General features: G+C 45.5%; 1 protein-coding gene across 2 annotated transcripts in view; it reads right to left on the bottom strand.

The window, feature by feature from the left end:
- The window catches only part of IGFBP2 (insulin like growth factor binding protein 2), a 91,828-nt gene extending 77,929 nt beyond the window's left edge, over positions 1-13,899 (bottom strand). For both annotated transcript variants that reach the window (XM_068246090.1, XM_068246091.1), the window contains exon 1: positions 13,086-13,899. In XM_068246090.1, the coding sequence (XP_068102191.1) occupies positions 13,086-13,437 (352 nt within the window). In that variant the 5' untranslated portion in view covers positions 13,438-13,899. The remainder of the gene's footprint in view (positions 1-13,085) is intronic.
- Positions 13,900-14,519: the final 620 nt, after the last annotated feature.

Here is a 14,519-nt window from a genome sequence, read left to right as displayed (position 1 = left end):
ATAGGGGATTCTCAGCAAGGCCTTTATTCTTTATAAAGACATTCCCTGAAAAGATTTATACAATGATGCTGGCCAGCCTCCCTGCACACTTTTTGCCAGTTGGACGTAGCAACTGCCATTCACTAAATGCTTTTAATAATAAAGAAAACCTATGAGAAGATGGGCTAGTCCAAAATCTGTTGGTAATGTTAGATTTCTACTACTGACCGTAAGTGACAGCAACATATGAGAAAAGTAATTTATGGCTCATTTTACTCTGGAAGAAATGTACTGAATTTGTATGCGTTTACATGTATTTAAAATTTGTAGGTTTTTGGCAACAGAGGTCCTTTTTAAAAAAGTGTCTCTTGGAGCCAGAGCGCTCGCTGCCAAAGCCGGGCTTAAGCAATTCCGTTCCGCGCTGCAGAAACTGGATTATACTGCCCGATTCCCACTTCCTCTCACCCCACCGGCGCTGGACGACCCCTGTCTGCGCAGAGTCTCCCTTCACTTCGTTACTTCGTTAACCAGTCTCTGAACTCTGGACTGAGATTTTTCTTTCCAAATAAAATGATCCGTTTTATTACCCGTCCTAAACTAGCCCAGACCAGGTGTCCGGCGTGTGTTGTGCCGCCAAGTTCATGTTTCCAGTTACTGCAGCATGAGAAGTTCTGCACAAACACACTTAAAGCGAGACTCCGCAGGGAAATGAGCTCTACGCATAGCTGGGATTCGCAGCAAACCTCACTGCAGCCCACATTTAAAAAAGTTGAACTCTAATTTAGGCGCAAACAATTTAATTGCAGTAGCAGAATATCAGTAGTTTTATCGATATTCTACAACCTATTTCACATAGTAAAATATCAGCAATATTTGCCAATATTTCACTATAACCTAACCTCTACCTACTCTCACACAGAACCCTCCCCCTGGTGGTGCCTAACCCTCAGAGCCCCTGGTGGTGCCTAACCCTCAGAGCCCCCTGGTGGTGCCTAACCCTCAGAGCCCCCTGGTGGTGCCTAACCCTCAGAGCCCCCTGGTGGTGCCTAACCCTCAGAGCCCCCTGGTGGTGCCTAACCCTCAGAGCCCCCTGGTGGTGCCTAACCCTCAGAGCCCCCTCTCGCTTTTATTAACTGTTTTTCTGCATATGGACCAACAGCCCTTACACAGTGATCCTGACGGGGACTATCTGATTGGGGGAGTTAACAACAGTCAGCTGGTGCAGAATGTGGAAAACAAGTAACAAGGGCTTCTTCTCCTACAAGTTGTTAAATAGTGGTGCTCATAAGGACTCATAATTAAAGAGTTTGTAATTGGCGGTTATGAACTCTTAATTGGACGTTCGTAATCAGTTGAAATTAAGAATGCCAGTCACGGATGTACGCAAAATTGGATTAGTGAGTTCTCGAAATTTTGGCGGGTGTGGCGGCGGGTGCACGGAGATATTCAATTAAGCTCGTAGGGGATATTGGCGTGTGATCATTTCTGAGGATATTGGCGTGGGATCATTTCTGAGGATATTGGCATGGGATCATTAATTAAAGGTAAGTATTTTAATTGATAACTGGCCACCAAGTTCATGTTTCCAGAACATTAAAGGACTTTATTCATAGTTTCATATTTGTTTACTTTTAACTGCTTCTGGAAATGCGCCCCCCCCCCCCCCCTTGGAGGTGGGGAAGAGCTCCTTATCCATGGATTGGATTGGACAAGGGCTCTGCGGGAGAGGCTTGATTGCCCCCCATACCATGGACCATGCAGGCTGGTATAGCTAAGGGTGCGGAACCCCACACACCGTCCCAATGCGTCACCAGAAGACTTGACCAGGGGCATTCTTCCCCTCCATATCCCACCTGCCAGAGGCACATTTATTGTCCACCTCGCTGCCCACCGTCATCTTTTCTCCATGGCAACAGAGCACACCGCAAAGCTGTAACCTGGCAACGCCTCTGTACTGCACGGGGCATAAACTGTTGCCTAAGGAAAGGAATCTCCGGACCTGCCAGCAAAAATATCTGTGTGTGTATACGCTATACATTTTTATACTGGAAATACTGGAGATAACAGAGATCAGCACACTGATCAGAACACACTGCAACTAGTTTACTATCAGTACAGGCACAGAGTAACAGCTCATACTATACATACTGGAGGTAGCAGAGATCAGCAAACACTGCTGCTAGTTTACTATCAGTACAGGCGCTGAGTAACAGCTTGTATTGAACATAATGGAGGCAGCAGAGATCAGCACACACTGAAGCTAGTTTGCTATCAGTACATGCACTGAGTAACAGCTTGTATGAACATAATGGAGGCAGCAAAGATCAGCACACACTGCAGCTAATTTACTATCAGTACAGGTACAGAGTAACAGCTCTTACTGTACATACTGGAGGTAGCAGAGATCAGCACATGCTGCAGCTAGTTTACTATCAGTACAGGCACAGAGTAACAGCTTATACAGTACATACTGGGGGCAGCAGAGATCAGCACACACTGCAGCTAGTTTACTATCAGAACAGGCACAGAGTAACAGCTTATACTGTACATACTGGAGGCAGCAGAGATCAGCACACACTGCAGCTAGTTTACTATCAGTACAGACACAGAGTAACAGCTTATACTGTACATACTGGAGGTAGCAGAGATCAGCACACGCTGCAGCTAGTTTACTATCAGTACAGGCACTGAGTAACAGCTTATACAGTACATACTGGAGGTAGCAGAGATCAGCACATGCTGCAGCTAGTTTACTATCAGTACAGGCACAGAGTAACAGCTTATACTTTACATACTGCAGGCAGCAGGGATCAGCACACACTGCAGCTAGTTTACTATCAGTACAGACACAGAGTAACAGCTTATACTGTACAAACTGGAGGCAGCAGAGTTCCCTCCTTCAGCCTGTCTTTCCGCCGTCACCCTGGCCATAACCCAAAACGTACGCACGTAACACGCAGGAGAAGAGGCGTCCACAAGGAATAAGACAGGACAGCCAAGTTTGCTTCTCTGCAAATACTATTCAGTTGACTGGCGGAGACATGGGGGGCCCTTCAGTGGATCTGGGACCCTGGGCAATTGCACGGTTTGCCTTTATGAAAGTGCCAACCCTGGAGGAGAAATAAGCAGGAGGCATCCTCTCCCTTCTCGCTGCAGGAGCTGCAATAGTGTTTGGCGTCAGGGAATACTGAAAACAGTAATAAGAGTATCTCATTGGCTCTCAGCCTGGCCACATATGTCTGTGAATATAACGACTATGGGCTGGGTACAGGAGCTACTATCACCAGTCATTAATGCCAGTTGCCCAGCTGCCCGTTGTCCGGCAGTGGTGCTGATTTTCTGGCTTCGGTGGTCTAATCCCCACCTTGCGGCCAGCGCAGTCAGAGGGCCTGATAGACTCATTCTACATCAGTGACTCATAAAGCGCATATTGGAAGCAGATGACAAGCCAGCTGCCAAACAAGTGGCTTTACATGCAGATTAAATCACCTTCTACCCATCTGCCTAAAATCTATACCATTTCTCTGACGTAGGTCACACACGGGTCAATAACGACCCAATCTGTTCAGTGATCAGTTGGAAATTCTTATGCTGCATACACACTTGAGATAAAAGTCTTTGGAAAAGGCAAGATCACAGACCAATTTTACCCCCTTCCATGTAGTATGAGAGCCATACCTACACAGTCTATTCTATGGAGCTGAACTCCCCATCAGATAAAATCTTTGCAAGATGCTGCACACAAAGATGCCCGTACACATTCAAAAGATCATTATCTGCAAAAGATCTCTTCCTGCAATAGATCCATTCCTGCAAAATGCATTCATAGTCTATGAGATCTGCAGATCATCATACACACCTTGTTTAACAGGCAATCATCTGCAGATCATCTGCAGATCAGATCCACCAGGATGGATTTTCAGATCTGCAGATGATTGCCAGATATGCAGATGAAGTCTGTTAAACAAGGTATGTAGATCTCATAGACTATGAATGCAATTTGCAGGAATGGATTTATTGCAGGAACAGATCTTTTGCAGATACTGATCTTTTGAATGTCTACAGCATCTGTGTGTGCAGCATCTTGCAAAGATTTCTATCTGATGGGGAGTTCAGCTCCATAGAATAGACTGTGTAGGCATGGCTCTCATACTACATGGAAGGGGGTAAAATTGGTCTGTGATCTTGCCTTTTCCAAAGACTTTTATCTCAAGTGTGTATGTAGCATTAGGATAGTATTGATCAAGGCACTACTATTCCCAACTTGATTTTTTATTAGATTTCAGTAGAAATTACTAGTTAAACTTATACCTAGAGATGTCATGAACGTAGAATCTTCCGTTCACAAATGGCGATTACGAACTTCCGAAAATGTTCGCGAACAGGCGAATCTGGCTAACCGCCATAGACTTCAATGGGCGGGCGAATTTTAAAACCTACAAAGACTGTATCTGGCCACAAAAGTGATGGAAAAGTTGTTTCAAGGGGTCTAACACCTGGACTGTGGCATGCCGGAGGGGGATCCATGCCAAAAGTCTCACCAAAAATTACAGAGTGGACTCAAAGTCGGGTTTTAATCCCTAAAGGGCAGAAATCACATTATGCACAGCTCTGGGTGTCAGTGGGCTGTGGAGTGTCTCACACAGAGAAATGCAATAGTACTATCAGAATACAGTGAAATAATAATGCATTGGAGTGGTTCTGTGCCTGCAACTTAATGTGGCAACAGCAGTAGTGTGCACACAGCTCTCGGTGTCAGTGGGCTGTGGAGCGTCACACACAAAAATACAAAGAAGACCGATGTGATAGCCTTCAAAAGGGCTATTTGGGGTGCTTCCACAGCAAGTAAGGAACACAGGCCTAGCTAATGCTTTCCCTACCTATCTGCAGCAAGTCTGGCCCTGCTCTCACTAACAGTCAGCAGCCAGCAGAGAATGAATCCAATATGGCCACCGCAACTGCTTTTTGATAGGTAGGTGGGGGTCCAGGAAGGGGTGCTAGCTGATTGGCTGCCATGTGTCTGCTGACTGTGAGGTAAGGTTCAAAGTTTAGCTGAATGATGTATAGGGGGCAAATCTAACACGTCAAATGTTCCACTACGAACGCGAACAGCCGATGTTCGCAAAATACTGCTCGCCGACGAACTGTTCGGGCCATCTGTACTGATACCACTGCTAACACCGTCCCACCTGGCGTCATACAATGAGAGGGATCCTCTACAATAAACTACTACTTACTGCTGTTCCTGGCCATTCTTTCAATCAATAAGTTGATTGATTGGATCTGTTGTGGTCAATAAATCATGACCTGATTCGATCAAATCGATCAAACTAGACGAAGGATAGACCCATGTTTAATAGTGTGGGGAAGCTTTCTGTTCCCTGAAAATCTGAATTTGCCTGACATATGTATATCCTTATGAACAAGGCCCATTGCCTGGCTGTCCTGCTGATCCTCTGCCTCTGAGCCCCATTCACACTTACAAAACGCTAGCCCTTTTGCTAGCGGCTAGCGTTTTGCTCCGGCGTTTGACAATTAACGCCATTCACACTTAGGGCAATTTTCCGGGATCACGATTATTTGGGGGGGGGGGGGGGGGGGGTAAGAGTTGTTTTTTACTTTCTAGGTGTGATGCTGGGAATACACGATGCATTTTTTTTTCGATCGATTTTCCACTAAATCAATTTGATTCATTTTTCCACTCGATTACTCGCTCAACTCTCTTATTTTTTCTTATCAATTTCCATTCACTTCTTTCAGAAATCTAGCGGTTAAACGACCGAAAGTAAGATCATCGGACATGTCTGAAATGATCTATCGAACCACCTATCTGCCAAAAAAACGCATCCTGTATTCCCAGCATTACTTTCAGATAGATGGGAAAACTTCCCCTGCGACTACTCAACTCTATGCTTATCCAATTAGGGAGCTAATGGGCTAAACATTTGGCAAATCCACCAGGAATGACCACCAGATCGACTGCAGATCTGGATTTACTCTAATCAGTTCTGCACAGCATGGTCATTGAGATGCTAATAAATCAGAGTTGATGCAAATATGATGTAAATTTACATATATAAGAGGAAAACAAAACTGGAGCCAAACCCTGTGAGAGGGGCCCCTTAAAGGGGAACTTCAGCCTGAACAAACATACTGTCATTAAGTTACATTAGTTATGTTAATTAAAATAGACAAAATAGTCTCTTACCCACCGTGTTTTAAAAGAACAGGCAAATGTTTGTGATTTCATGGGGGCTGCCATCTTTTACATGGGGGCAGCCATCTTTTTGGTTGAAAAGAGGGGACAGGGAGCAGGTGACACAGTTCCAACTGTCCTGTCTCCTGATCACCCCTCCCAGCTGTGCACGCTAGGCTTTAAATCTCAAATTAAAAATTAAAAAAAAAATTGCTCCAAAACAGCAGATTGAGAACAACAACATCAGAAATCCCATCATGCTTTGCACATCATCAGGGGAAAAATGCCCGGGCAGTTTTCTTCTGTGCAGCTAAAAATGAGGCTTGGGTAAGAAAAACAAAGTTCTGATGCTGTAAAACTCTTAAAGAAGCACCAGGCCTTTCCAGTGCTGCTGAGTAGATTTTTAGTCTGGAAGGGTAACTTTAACACAATGTTGATGAAGGGGCCTGGGAGGACACACAGTGACAAATACTAGAGTTGGGGGTATGGAAAATTAATAGCATATATTATATTTGCATGAATTTACCTAATGCTTTTATCACCTGCATAGATCACTATTCAGCCACACAACACTAGTCCCCCTAGACGAGTACCGTAGTCAGGTTTCATCCGTGTAGAAGAGGAGGCAGCAAGGAATAACAAAATAATTTAATTAAACAACAGAGGGTCATTCACCTGGCGAGCCAAGGGCAAATTGTTTGGCAGATCCAACACCCAGACAGGGGTCACAATTGGGAGAAGCACAGGTGATTTCACGCAATGAGAAAAATCGCACTGCAAACCGCAAATGATATGTTTGCCTACAATTAAACACAAGCAATCCTGGGGTCTGTACCTATTCAGTAAGAGGTCCTTGGGCAAGACTCCCTAACACTGCAGGGTGGCCCCTTAAGTGCGCCCTTAGTGGCTGCAGTTCTCGAGCACTTTGAGTCCAAAAGGAGAAAAGCGCTATACGAATGTTAGGAATAGAATAATTAATTGTTCAGCAGCTAATTATTTTCGATAACAAATCTCCCGTGATAAAGTAGTACATGTGCTCAGTTTTGAAATGCACCAAAAATCGCACCCTTAAAATGCAGAAGTCTTCCTGAAATCGCAGGTTCATAGTAAAACCTTATGTGCTTTTTCGCATGCAAATCTGCCAAGTGTGACCTCAGCTTCAATCTCCTAGTATAACACGGGTTATACAGTGTTCAGATTGAGAATAATCGCAGAGGCAACAAGTTTGGAAATCGAATAAACGCAGAGAGGCAGTGTGATTCCAGTTAAGGTGCGTACACACATGCGACTATAGACGTTTGAAACGATCGTTCCCCGATCGTTTCACACGACGATCGTTTAAAAAAAAACAGCCAACGACTATTAAGTCTAACGACGGACGAGCTAGATCGTTAAAAACGAATGATCTAGCTTGGCGGATTTTTCCCAACGACGATCGTTTGCAAAAGTAGTTCATCGTTGGAAACGGTGGTTCGTACTAGGCTTGACATGTGCATTTCACTATTTCTCCATGGAACTTTTCATTTTTATGCGCAAGCGCAATAGTTGCTTTACGGGATGTAACGTTCGTTCTAACGATCAGATCGTTACACACATTTGAAAGCTAACTTTACTGAGGTCGTTCTTTCCTCAATTAAAAGATCGTTCGTCGTTCACAACGAACGATCGTTGTTGCATGTGTGTACGTAGCTATAGACTTCAATGGTGATCCAATCAAATACAATCAACCAACTTATTTGCTACTTTACACCTTTTTGTACTGATAAAAGCAATCTGCCTGATCAGACCCCGAGGCCTCGTTCACACCTAAAAACGAAACCGCAAGCGGTTTGCGTTTTTGTGTGCCTTTTTTTTTCTCCCTCCCGGCGCTCCACTGTGCTCTGCATTTTGGAAACAGCGCTTTTCTAAGCACTTTTCCAGAACGGATTTGAGATTCACTCCCTGACGCAAGTCAGGAAGTGAACTCTTTGACCCGGAAAATAATAAATACAATGTCTTTACTCTAAAAACCGCGAACGCAATCGCAGCATAAAGCGGTTTTGTGAGAGTTTACCACTCTTCCTATACCTTCCATTATACGAAAATCGCCCCAAAAATGGTACAGGCACCGCTTTTCTGAACGCACAGCGCACGGACCGCGCTGATATGAACCTTCTCATAGAGATTCATTGCACAAGCGTTTGTGGGCAATATTAAAAATCGCCTGCGCTTGAAAAAAAGGCCTAAAACACCCCTAGTGTGAATGAGCCCTGAAAGTCGACCCCCACACCAACCACATTTTGAATTGGTGCCCCACTACTTGTACCCATGCACCTCCCTGCCACCGCCAATCCAAAACGTTCCCATGCAAATGCTCCCAATAGTTTTTTACAGCAGCTAATGAAGGTCAATGATAATTTGCATGTGATGTGCAACATTATGCTGTAAGATGTAACGGTTTTTGTTTTTTTTTGAATTGTCAATGATATGCAAATAATTTTGAGTTGATACAGTATTATGCAAATGTTGTATGCAAATGTATCCCGCTTGAAAATGAACCAATCAAATCCTGCTTGGGTGAAATTCAATTGGTCCATTTTCAAGGTGCATACATTTTCCTACAGAATTTGCATAATCCTGCATCAACTCAAAATTATTTGCATCACATTGACCATTCCTATTTCGCGCCTGCAAAAACGCAAAGCAAGTTCGTGAATTTTAGCAGAAGTGCGATTCTTTATGGACTTTCCATAGATGTGTAGCGAACGCATTGGCGCTAGTCTAGTTTACCGGACCCAGCAGGAACGCTCATAGGAAACAGTTCTCCAATCACAGCACCCTCTACAGCATGAAGCGTTGTGATTGGCTGAATAGTGTGGGCGTAGTTTGCCGCCCACCCAATCATATTTGTGGATTTTCCCTCTGAGGTCCTGCTGGATCCTAGCGCCAACACCTTTTCTCACGTTCGTAAATTCACATGCAAAATCTCCCTTGCTTGCAAATTTCATACAAATTTTTTGGAGTTTGGAACTGAGACAATCAAATACCCTTCCTGATGATTTTGATGAGCCCAGTCCCAAGCTGCATAGAATTTGTGGAGTTAGTCTAGTTGAGGGAACCCAGCAGGAAACCTCATAGACCAACGGCCACTTCCTGTTCGCGGCAAACTGGTCGCGTTCACCAATTTGTAAGAAAAAGGGGACCCCAGGGAAGACAAACTCTAGAATTGCAAACCAGGACCTGCAGCCTTTTGGCAAAGCACTCCGTTCGGCTACTGCCCCCCCCCCCAACTTTACTCAACGTGGCCACTAACGATACCATTCCGCGAACAATCGTTTACACAAACGGACTAAAACCTGCTAACCAATTCGACCAGATTAAGGCAACCACTCCAGCAAAAAAAGTAGGCAGTTAAAATCTGACAAGACCGACAGCTTTTGGACTAGTCCATCTCCTCATGGGGGATTTTCAGGTTTTTCTTTATGGCAGTTTAACTGCCAAAATAGTAAGATGCCAGCCCTCCTCCTCATTTTCACACTATTTTGTCAGTTAAACTCCGTTCAGAACATGCTTATGAAAACAAAACTAAAAACCCTGAGAATACCCCATGAGGATATGGACTAGTCCAAAACCTGTTGGTTCTGTCAGATTTTAGCTGCTTACTTTTTTTCGCTGAAGTGGTCCTTTAGGGTTGAGCCCACTGATGCAGTTGTGTCCGCTTTTCAACATCTGTAACATTGATGTGTAACTGAAAAGCGAACACAACTGCGTCAGTGGGCTCAGGCCCCGAGTGGAATTGATCCGTTTTTCGGATTGATCCCATCAATCTAATTGGATTGGTTAGCGGATTTTCGGCTGTTTCCGATCAATTAACTAGGTGATCAGAAACTATTGTATCGTTAATGGCCAACTTAAAACTAATTAGGCTGGGTGCATACATAATATAACGTGAGTTATGCAATTGCATAAGGCTGCGATTTATGTCATGTTAATGATGTTGTGTGCGTTTTTACTGCATTTTTGGTGCGTTTGCGATGCGTTTTTCAAGCATTTTGCATGCGTTTTAATGCATTTGCGTTTCGTATGTGCATGCGTTTTGTATGCGTTTTTATATTTCCATTTATGCAAATCACTAGGGAGACAACAGGAGGCGGAAATACAGCAAACGTTCATTATGTGCGTTTTTGCTGTGTTTATGAATATTCTGCAACGAAACCTGCGTTTTTGAAAACGCAGGTTTGAAAACACATAGACAATACATACGTTTTATATGTGTTTTTTCTTCCCCTGCAGCCCATAGACTTCTATTAGCAGCGTTTTCCGCAAGGCTAGCGTTTCTGCTATGTGTGCACCTAGCTAAAAGATACGTACACACATATGACAACGATCGTTCGTTGTGAACGACGAACGATCTTTTAATTGACGAAAGAACGACCTAAGTAAAGTTACCTTTTACAGGTGTGTAATGTCTGATCGTTTGTTAACGAACGATCCGGAACAACGTCACATACTGTTCCTGGAAGTGACATCATAGCAAGTTCCGCCCACACGCAAAGAACGGTTCAAAACATACGTTACACTGTAAAACTAACGTTACGCTCATTACATTACAGTAGCAGATTTCATACTGTAGGTATGTAGGTAGACCATTTACATAATATAGCGTTGACAAAACATACAAAAATACACTCTGTCCTGTTAAAATGACAATTATGGTATAATCATGTAGCAATTAACATGTCACAGGACACATTCATAGAACGAACATTACATCACGAAAAGCAACTGTTACGCTTGCACATAAAAATGAAAGGTTTTATGGAGATATAACGAAATGCGCATGTGAAGCCTAATACGAAAGACCGTTTTCTAACGGTGTACTACTTTTGCAAACGATCGTCGTTTAAAAAAATCTGCCAAGGCAGATCTTTCGTTTTTAACGATCTAGCTTGTCCATCGTTTGACTTAAAGGGGAACTGAAGAGAGAGGTATATGGAGGCTGTCATGTTTATTTCCTTTTAGACAATACCAGTTGCCTGGCAGCCCTGCTGATCCTCTGCCTCTAATACTATTAGCCATAGCCCCTGAACAAGCATGCAGCAGATCAGGTGTTTCAGTGGTTCAGACTTATAAGTCTGATCTGACAAGACTAGCTGCATGCTTGTTTCTGGTTTTAATCAGATACTACTGCAGAGAAATAGACCAGCAGGGCTGCCAGGCAACTGGTATTGATTAAAAGGAAATAAACATGACAGCCTCCATATACCTCTCTCTTCAGTTCCCCTTTAAAGGGAAGGTTCAGGGACACCTTGAAAAAAATAAAAATCGATATCCACTTACCTGGGGCTTCCTCCAGCCCGTGGCAGGCAGGAGGTGCCCTCGCCGCCGCTCCAGAGGCTTCCGGTCGTCTTCGGTGGCCGACCCGACCTGGCCAGGCCGGCTGCCAGGTCGGGCTCTTCTGCGCTCCAAGGACGGGCTCTTCTGCGTCCCACGCGGGCGCGCTGACGTCATCGGACGTCCGCCGGGCTGTACTGCGCAGGCGCAGAACTACTGCGCCTGCGCAGTACAGCCTGGCGGACGTCCGATGACGTCAGCGCGCCCGCGTGGGACGCAGAAGTGCCGGGCCTTGGAGCGCAGAAGAGCCCGACCTGGCAGCCGGCCTGGCCAGGTCGGGTCGGCCACCGAAGACGACCGGAAGCCTCTGGAGCGGCGGCGAGGGCACCTCCTGCCTGCCACGGGCTGGAGGAAGCCCCAGGTAAGTGGATATCGATTTTTATCTTTTTCAAGGTGTCCCTGAACCTTCCCTTTAATGATTGTTGGATTTTTTTTTAAAACGATCGTCGTTTGAAATGTTCGGGGAACAATCGTTTCAAACGATTATAGTTGCATGTGTGTACGCACCTTTAGATCGGTGGCATGTATAGTGTTTCCCGCTGTTTCCCATTTCTGACAATTTAATGGTTGTGACCATATTGTCCCCTCAACTAGACTAGCGCCCAATCTGCATGCAAGACGGTGTATCATATTAATCAATATCTCCTTCCAATGAGGACCATTAATAATTCATACGCAAAATATTTTCACGTTTTCAAAGGATGATTACACACTTCGGGCTGGAACCCACAGGAGCGCTTTTGGCAGCGTTTTGGCAGCACTGCGATACGCTAGCAGTTTGCCAAAACGCTGGGCTAATGTTAATGGATGGGGCAACTTCCACAGGATCGTTTGCGTTTCTCAGAAACGCAAACGCAGGACATGCAGCATTTTGGGAGCGTTAGCGCTTCAATGTAAAGTATTGAAACGCTAGCGGAAACGCTCAGCAAAACCTAAACTGAGCGGTTTTGCTAGCGTTTTGCGGTTCAGCACACTGTAACAAAATGAAAAATAATTCACAGGACCAATCAGGATAAAAACGCAAAACGCTAGGCACCCGCTGGGGAAAAAAATACAATGTTGCAAAACACGACCAAAAACGCGCATGAATCCGCTTGCAAACCGCTCAGACAAAACGCTAGCGGTTGCGTTTTGCGTTTGCGGTTTTCAGTGGGTTCCAGGCCTAAAGCCTGGTACAAATCTTTCAATTTTGATTGGCTAAGGATTGCCCAATTCTACCCCGTCCATATAGTATAACGTCCAACAGATATTGAATACTATGAGCAGATTATCTAGGTAATATCTCATACTACATGGAGGTGGTAAAATTGGTCAGTGATTGGCCAATAAAAATTGAAGGTGTGATTACAGTACAAACTTGTAGCAGTAAAATAAAAGGCATTGAGTTTAATAAATCAATCAGACAGACAGAGAGCACAGAGTGATTACATCACAAGCATGTCATGCAGGTATGGGTCGCCCCCAGCTGCTGGCAGGGCATGCAGAGACTTGTAGTCCCCCCACATCCAGCAGCTGGTAGCACCATCCCTCTCCTTACCTGGCCAGCGCTCCTGGCTGCTGCCGTACTCTGCGTCTCTCCTCTTGGCACACGTGCCCTGCCCCTGCACCAGGGCCTGCAGGGGGAGCTCTGAGCCGGGGTTGGGGTAACAGCGGAGCCCGGCGGCACAGCGCGCAGTGTACACCCCGCAGGACTCGCCCTCCAGCCGGGCACACACGGAGCAGCAGCCGCAGCCCGGGGCTCGCACCAGCTCCGCGCAGGGGGGCCGGGAGGAGGGGCAAGCGGCCAGGCGCTCAGGGGTGCACTGCGGGCAGCGGAAAAGGACCTCGCTGCTGGAGGGGGCGCAGCACAGGGCGGCCAGGAGGAGCAGCAGGGGCGCGGTGGGATGCATCCTGGGAGGCGGCACAGGTGAGATGATGAGGCTCCGCTTCTGCCTTTTCCAAGGGATCTGCTGACCCTGCCTGGGGGACTTCAGGTGTCCTTTGTAATCTACAGCTCCGGTGCTGAGGACTAACTACCCCTCTGCCTCCTTATTGCCCCTGACTGCACCTGTCCCTGGAAGCTGGGATCTGTATAACCCTCTGTGATTCCTGCGCCAGATCTAGTCCAGACTGAGGATCTACTTCCCCTGTGCTTGGTATATGCTGCCCCTCTGATGGGTATTTGCTGCCCTTCAGATGGCTATGTGCTGCCCATGTACTGAGTATTTTCTGCCCCTCTGATGGCTAGATGCTGCCCCTCTGATAGGTTTTTTTTCTGCCCTCTGCTGGGTATATGCTGCCCCTCTGATAGGTATTGTCTGCCCCTGTGCTGGCTGGATGCTGCCCCTGCCTGGGTTACTAGCTAGATATTCCTCTGCTGCACTTTCCCTGCCTTTTTTCTCTCTGCACCTTGTATTATATTCCTCCCCCCTCTGATCTCTCCTCCTCCATACCGCCCTCTGTCTGCCTCTGCTCTATTTAACTGCCCCCTTGCTCTGTATTATAACCTATGGATGCTGTGCTGGGCAGGAGCTGTCTGTCTCCAGCTGGACTCTTCTATATGTCTGGCTCCTACTGCTTTGTTATACCCTATAGATAAAGATGCTGTATTGCTATTAGGAGGTTATGTATATATCTGACCTCCTCCCTTTTATTGCAGCCTATAGATGTGGACCCTGTACTGAACCTGTTTCTCCACATCTCTGTATATCTTCCCTCTTGCTATTATTATAACCTATGGATGGTATGCTGTGATGGGCAGGATTTGTCTGTCTGCAGCTGGATGTTTTCTATATGCTTGTCCCCTAGTTCTGTATTATACCCTATAGATTCTGTATTGTGGTGGTGAAACATGTTTATCTGTACTTTAGCCATTTATTATAACCTATGGATACTGCATTGTGATGGTGAGGTGTGTGTATATGTATAAACTCCTCCACCACTATATATAGATACCGAATCTGTCATTCTACATCTATCTATATACATATAG

The sequence above is a fragment of the Hyperolius riggenbachi genome, chromosome 7, assembly GCF_040937935.1.
Source record: "Hyperolius riggenbachi isolate aHypRig1 chromosome 7, aHypRig1.pri, whole genome shotgun sequence".
Taxonomy (NCBI): Eukaryota; Metazoa; Chordata; class Amphibia; order Anura; family Hyperoliidae; genus Hyperolius; species Hyperolius riggenbachi.
The sequence above is the reverse complement of the archived record's forward strand: the minus strand, read 5'-3'. Positions and strand labels throughout refer to the sequence as shown.